The 7,663-nt window shown below is 47.0% G+C and overlaps 1 protein-coding gene across 1 annotated transcript; it reads left to right on the forward strand.

The window, feature by feature from the left end:
• Positions 1-3,160: 3,160 nt before the first annotated feature.
• LOC142785136 (uncharacterized) lies at positions 3,161-5,563 on the forward strand. The gene is made up of 2 exons (XM_075883579.1): positions 3,161-3,287; positions 4,827-5,563. The coding sequence occupies exons 1-2, from the start codon at positions 3,226-3,228 to the stop codon at positions 5,464-5,466; spliced, it is 702 nt and encodes a 233-aa protein (XP_075739694.1). The 5' UTR covers positions 3,161-3,225; the 3' UTR covers positions 5,467-5,563.
• The last annotated feature ends 2,100 nt before the right edge of the window (positions 5,564-7,663 follow it).

Here is a 7,663-nt window from a genome sequence, read left to right on the forward strand (position 1 = left end):
TAGAGCTGCCACTCTTCTCAAGCAGATTCATAGTGAGGAGCACGGCGTCAGGTTTGCCGACGCGGCAGCGTACCGTACCACACCTTCTCCGCAGTCGTCGTCGACTCCAAACAGCAAATCACTGACTGCGCATCGGTTCACACTGACGATCCGACGATTGCCGAGGAAGTGGCCATCGCCCTTGCGATCCTGGAAGGTGAAAGGGAGGTCATGTATAGTGGCTCTAGGTCAACTATTCGCGCTTTCAAACGCGGTGTAATCTCCAAGAAAGCCCTGCGCGTGCTCCAGAGTGGTGGCCGCGATGGTATCAAGCACCACGTACTGATCTGGTTTCCTGCACATGTTGGACAGGTCCAAGGTGCTCCCCCCAACCTCGACGAGTCTGCCCACGAAGCCGCGCGCGCGCTAACCAACCGCGCCGGTTCCGGGCAACGATTCGGGCCCAACGGAGTTGCGGAAAACAGGGACGCGCCTGCCACGTACAACGAAATAACAAAACATTTTTACCTCGCACGAAGACTATATCCACTCCCTCATCCAAAACTTCATAGGCCACAGGCCCTTACGCTCAGGCTACTGCAGACCGACACGTACCCTAGCTGAGATCCCTTCACGCTATTTATCCTGACGTGTTCCCCATTGACGCTTGCCCAGCATGTGGGGATGTATCCACGCTGGCGCACATGGTCTGGGAGTGCAAAGCAATGTACACTAAACCCAACAGTACATCGGTCAGGTGGGAGGCGGCCCTACGCAGCTCCCTCCTGGCCGACCAACTTTGGGCCATCCAGCAGGCCCGCGGAGCGGCTGATAGGCTTGGCCTAATGGTCCCGACGTGGAAGTGGGCCGCTGGGCGCTGACGCGCGCCTTGCAATGCCGCAATAAAGTTTCGCAACCAACCAACTCACAAGTGTGACATTCAGGCACCCTTTGTGGGCGTGTGCCAGCAAAGCTAAAGGCTCATCATCATCATCATCGTCATTATCATGTAAAATGCCCTGGTGCAGATCAAGAGCGTGGGTAAAAATGCACGGAATGACCTCGTTTTCATTTCATATTTTATTATGTACTTCCAAGACGAGGATCTGTTAAGGTCTCCGATTGCTCACCGAGAACTCCATGAGCTGATCCTCTCTGAGAAAAATGCCGTGCCCGCCCTTACTTGCAAATGACGCTGCTATAATACAAACTCTCTATCCGCTCGTCTTCTTCAGAAAATGGCTCATGGCATCTGTCTTCCTGCCATAGACACTAAAGCTTCAGTGTATTGAGTGCCATCAGAAATCTCTGTTTATCTAATCAGTTTTGAAACGTACCCGACTTACCCCTTCGGGACAGCAGTAATCTCGGAGTCATTATTTTTACTACTTCATGAAATATGTAGTACTTCACGGTATATTACCAACACCAGCGCTGAATTAACGATGCAAGAACTAAAACATAACATCTACAACATACTGATATTCCACGAACACACGAGCGCACGGGCGGACGCACCGACGGACGCTCGGACGGATGCACGAAAGCGCGGAGGACTGATAGACGCTTCTCCCCACTCATCATCATTCACTCCGTGGATATGCTGTGGCACCGTTTTTATTGACATGCAATGCGATGCAACTCGCCACTACGACGACTACGACGACATAGGACGTACCACCCACGGCGTATAGAGCTTCACCCCTAAATGGTCAAGGTGGCAAAGCGTAGCTGCACTTTTGCGGAAATTCATCTTGCGGCCAAACGAATTCAGGCCGCAAGAAGCCGAATGGAGCCAGAAGAAGGAAGACTAGATACATATGTTTACCACCCGTTTCACATACTGGTTGAAGTGCCGTGCGTTGCAGTTATCATATACGCTAGCGCCAGAGATCCCTCTAGCAAGTATTGTAGGAAACTCTGTGATTACAGGGAAGCGCACACCTTGGCGTTTCTCTTCTCAAATGGCGGCGCTTTGAATAAGAACATATCGAGTAGCAATCTTACATGCTTTTTATGCCATCATTGCGCAGAGTGGAACATATGCTGTGTCCAGGTGGATGTTTACTGCCTCAGCTACAAGGAATGTGAGCGAGTGGGCGAGCGAGTAGGTGAGTGGGTGAGTGAGTGAGTGAGTGAGTGAGTGAGTGAGTAAGCTTTTATAGGATACAATGAATGGCGATAATACGCGCACCCCCCAAAAATCAACCATGTTTTTATTCTCACAGAAAAATCCTGTCGGCAACTTTACAATTAGTTTTATTATAGTAGTCAACCTAAAATCACTGGACGCATAGAATGTTCTCGTAAGTTTCTAATTCCGAGGCTAAAGCAATGGGGAGCTTTCGAAAAACTACCCTCAGCTTTGACGGGACGTTACAGTGACCCCAATACTCTATCTGGAAGTGTCACCATTGGATTCAGTATTGCAGAAGCGTACGTGATGGTATACTTATTTAATAACCGATGTAAACAAGACTGTTTCGCGCATTGCTGAAATGTCTGCTTTTCATATGTGTTGCCGCATAAGCGACTAATGGCAGTAGCATATATCTCCACTCCTTTCTGAATAAATTAAAACTCATACTAACACAGTTTAGAAAATTAAAGGCCTGCTTGTGTCTACAAAGAGAGGACTATAACCGAGGAACAAGATCATCGCTTTAGTACAATTTCTGTGTTTACGGATATGATTTTATTTTTTTGTTTGCATAATTTTACCGCCAGATTTACGTACAGTCCCCGTAGTGGGTACACCTTATTTATTCGATACATCAATCGCTACTAGTTTTTTTTAAAGCTATGTCCTTCTGAAGTGATCACTTTTGCCCCCTTTGGTAAAACATAGTTCAATCTAATATTGAATTACAATAAAAGTAACTTCATTCTAATAGACACTGTAACTTCTAGCAGCACTTAGAAAATTCAGACTATAGGATCCGCCCGGCTGATGGTCGACCCCCAGAGTGGGTCTGTGCCTATAATTCCAGAAGCCATCATCACCATCATAATCACTTCCAGACATTGGTCAATGAACAAAGGTATGTCGTGCCACCGCCTATGCAAATAACTTGAAAATACTCGCCTACGTATTCTTTAGTTTTGTTGCCCCAACTTTCTGTCAGTTCTGTGGGCTTGAAGATTGTGCACTATACATTTATTAAGCAGTGTTTATCTTCACGCAGCCTCTACGCTACCACTCTCGACTTGAATCATCTGACAAAGAAATTTTAGACAGGCTGCATAATGCTCCTCTGCGTCCTGCTGTGCATGGCTATCTCAGTCCTCCCGTCGGTGGTCCGTGGAAAGTAAGTGCTCAATATAATTAGCCGATGAAGTCAGTATCTGTCGAAAGCACTCGGTATTTCAATGCAGGAAAAAAAACTAGATGGTGCGAAGTGCATAGCAGTCATGCTTTGCATTTATCATTTCTGTAGCCTTCAATGGTGAACGTTAGAACGAGATAACTGAGGCTAATGTCAGCCGCATTTGGATCCCACTTCTCTTTGTTGCAGCCACCTATAAACGCACCCGTGCGCTTTCCCACGTAATAAAAATATTTGATTTGTAGTCTTGACTTCCTTCCAAAATATAATTTTCAACAAAGCTGTTTCTTTGAAGCAGTCACAATAAAAGGGTTTAGTTAAATCAAAACTCGTAATCGTCGCCCGCGTATTACTCGCATATTAAAGACCTTGCCTGCCTGTAAATCTTTACATATAGTGATAATTTTTTACATATAATCTGCACACATTTCACATCGTATTGTCGCATACAGGACATGTTGAAGGAAATTTCATCGCGCTCCGTGGGGGCACCTGAATGCGTAATTCCTAGGACAAATAAGAAAGAGTTTACCCGCAGATTTACTTTCCCTTTGACTACGTGTTTCCTATAATGTGACCATTATTTCTTGTTTGGAATGAGTGCCGGCTAACATGGCCGATGAAAAGAAGGCCTTCCCAGTATCTAATATATGGGTAATTTCTGAAGGAGGTTAAGAGTTAGGATTCGAGAGACATCAATGCTAATCGCCAGAATGGCTGAAATCTGGATGATGATTCTGAAACGCAGAGTTCTTGCTCTGCTGTTACGTTTTCAAAGCATAACCACATGGGTTGCCTTATGAAAGAAATAAATTCTTTGGACCAGTAACGTCTACGTAGCTCATTAACATACTAGGGCTGAGGCTTGGGCTATTTACTTCATGCTTGTTTCAGGGAAATAACAGCGCACAATTCTGTCATGACACACAACAAGAAGAAGACATGACAAAAGGGCTTACACACGACTGTTGTCCTGCCTTCTTGTGTGTCGTGTGAGAACTTTGCGCTGCTATTTTTCTCTTATAATCAATACCATACGTATGAAGACAATAGAAGAATATTATTGGATGAAAAAAGCCGTGTGCGGCTCGGGCCGCTAGGGAAAGATCAGCGTGCTTGAGACCCCTGGTATATAAATCTTCAATACGCTAGTACGCCAAGCATAGCTTTTCCCACAGATGACAACATCTGTCCAAAACAGCCGCAAAAACAGCAGAAAGTAAGTCGCAAGAGTCTGAGTCCATGCAGAACTTAAATAATTCATGTTAAAAGAGGCGGTATTTATTTTTTGTATTTTTTACAATTAAGTCGCGAAAATATTAAGGGAGCCATAACGAGGAACCTATCGAGAGCATGACATTGATAATTATGAAGCAGGTATAGTATTCTAATTAAACCAATGCAGGGAACCTCGATCAACTTTGTTCTTCGTACAAACTTTGTTCTTCGCGCCCGCCATACAAATGTTCACCATTTCAGCTCTGTCGACTACGTCATCATTCTTATGCTTTTGCTGCGCAGGGAAGATGGCGAGCGCCACCCGCTCCCGAGTACTGGACCGACGTCTTCATCAACGAAGTCGAGTTTCGTCTCCGAGGTCGACCGGGAGACGGGAACTCCGGGCGTGGTCGTAACGACGACTTCGTCAATGCTGACAGCGAGTTCGGTGGATGCCAACCCCGACGGAGGGGTCACCGCAAAGACGGCGAGCATGGTGATGACGAGCACGTCGGTGACGGCACAGTCGGGTAGAGGTGAACTGACGGCCGATTCCTCGACCACTTCCTCGACCGCTACGACGTCCACGAGCACCACCAAGGCTTCAGCCACACCCGAGAAAGGTCTCCCGGAAAGGTCTTCCTCGTCGGCAGTGACCACGACGACGACCACGACGACTTCCACGACTACGACCACGAGGACGACTGTCAGCTCACGTAGCGAGCGCAAGGCTTCGGTCGGTCATCGCGAGGCCAATGTCATCTGCGGAGGGGAGAACCAACTCGACAAAATAGATGCCACAGGTCGAGAGAGTGGGCTTTTGGAAGCCAGTCATTCGGTGTGCTCTACAGACGCAATCAATCCTTCGGCAGATCAAGATTTGGGAAAGGACCGTGACTGTGACGGCGGGAACGTGGCTAACGAGGGTTTTTGCATGGCTTGATTTTCGGGCACTGCGCGAATGGCTCCAGTGATTAGAGTGTTGCAGTACTATTGTGATCGCTGAGTTCTTTTTTTTGTGCAAGTAAACAGTTTTGTTGAAACAAAGTAGGCTTGGGTATATTCGTAATTCGTAGTAACCACCTCAGCGTTCAAAAACTAATTATGGACAAGAAAGCAAAGTGAAAGAACGAGGATGCATGGCCAAATTCTAATCATTGGTTTGTTTTTCAAAACGGTACATGTAGTTTGAAAACAGTAATACTTGGACACAAATATTGTATATGTTAACGTGAATCCTTGCCTGGTATGACATGGGGTCTTTTTACGAAGGGGAGTTAAGCACTGTTGTGGCTTTGTGGTAAAATATTTCCGTGTGATGGAAAATGTTACGGTTCGTTTCCGGCTGTAACCATATTTTTACCTAAAATTTTAGTTAAGGCAATCTGAGTTTTTGAACTGCATGCCTCGTTTTCAAGCCGAGTGCCTGATGAGGCACTTAAAGCGTTCGAACATTTAATCTTGGCCTTGAAAATGCATGCTCATGTTTAGTTGTTTCATGGTTCTTTTGATGACCTAGTTATAAGTGGCACCACGCTTTTTATATTCTTTGCACTCTCTCCCAGCTGTTTACAACGCATGATCGCCATTTCTATTCACAAGTTCTTCGTTTGAACGAGCAGCCACGATTGAAGCTTGATGCTTCTTATCATTGTTATAACGTATGCTTTCTTTGGGCAGTTGAGCTGTTTCCACGTATACACAAATACTCTGCCATATTGCGACAAAATTTCGTGCGACACTCACAATGTAGACCTCGTCCGATACAGTACTGCTACGTTCTCGCCTCAGAAATACCTATACCAACAATGCTAATCTATGAATTCGTACGCTACGCAACACAACGCTTTCCAGCCGAGTGTTGCCATGGAGCTCTGCCATGGCTATCATGCTCGTCTCGCAAACTCACATCGTGTAACTAAGGTTGCTTCAAGTTCCAGCTGAGTCTTCGGAAAAGTACTATATACCTTGCTATCGCGTACCTTGCTGTGCTATAGATTCAAGGCCTTGCAGAATCACCTGGAAGATTCCATACCTTATCTTGTGCCTTGTGTGGTATCCCTTGCTGTACCACAGAAACCGCAGCCTTGTATACAGACAGACAGACAAAGAACTTTATTGGGTTCTGAGAAACGCTGCTCCTTTAGAGCAACGTTGCGGGCCGCCCCAAGTAGGAACGGGGAGGCCTATCCTCACCGCCGCATCGTGGGCTTTCCGGACAGCCCGTAGTTGTGGTAGCTGTGGTATAAGGCGTCGCTACCGACTACAGCGCTGTGCGGTGGCACGCGCTCGGTGGCCGCCACGGGGGAGAAGGAAGAAGATGAAAATAAACAAGATGTCTCCGTTTATGCTGTGCTATTCATTATGCACGATGTAACATATTTTGGCGACGAGGATTCACCAGCCCATGTGCTACCGGCCTGAACCTCATCTGTGCCCTCGTTTATTGCCTACCATCTTCTACGATGAGTATTTCGGGGCTACAGCCGCCACCTCCGTTCCTGTCGTCACCTGGACACCCGGACATTCCATGGGAGCAATGGATCCAGGCTTTCAAGAATTACATGGTTGCTTCGGGCGCCTTCGACCTACCTGCCATTCGTCGGAAGGCGATCCTGCTCAACTGCTTGGGCTTGGAAGGACAACGTATCTTCCAGACTCTGACGACTACTGACGACCCGTGCCTCGTGCCTGCGAGCGCTGCGGCAGGTACACTAACGTCCCCTAGTACTGATGTGTTCGACCGCGCCATCGCGACGCTGGAAGGTCACTTCAAAACCACGTTGAACGTCACTGCAGCGCGTCACCGTTTCCGTCAACGTACGCAGGCCCCAGGTGAGACTGCGGCTGATTACGTCACCGCGCTGAGAAGTCTTGTAGGAGCATGCAATTTCGGTGATCTAACGGACGACATGATACGCGACCAGCTCATAGAGAAAACCACAAGTGGATACTTACGTGAACGCCTTCTGCTGGAAGAGTCTCTCACGCTTTCTAAGGCTCTTACCATTGCCAAACAGCATGATCAAGCGACTAATGAAGCAAGAGAACTTGCACAAAATGACTTGCAAGTTCATCGTGTAAAAGATACTTCAAATCACAGAGAACGGCATTGTAGCACATGTACTTGCTATAACATG

Source organism: Rhipicephalus microplus, unplaced genomic scaffold (assembly GCF_043290135.1).
Source record: "Rhipicephalus microplus isolate Deutch F79 unplaced genomic scaffold, USDA_Rmic scaffold_18, whole genome shotgun sequence".
Classification (NCBI taxonomy): Eukaryota; Metazoa; Arthropoda; class Arachnida; order Ixodida; family Ixodidae; genus Rhipicephalus; species Rhipicephalus microplus.

Excerpts from the sequence above, each read along its gene's own strand:
- LOC142785136 (XM_075883579.1), top strand. The coding sequence starts at position 3,226 with ATGCTCCTCTGCGTCCTGCTGTGCATGGCTATCTCAGTCCTCCCGTCG. Across the intron at positions 3,288-4,826 it reads CCGTCGGTGGTCCGTGGAAA|GGAAGATGGCGAGCGCCACC; the intron begins GTAAGTGCTCAA and ends TTTGCTGCGCAG.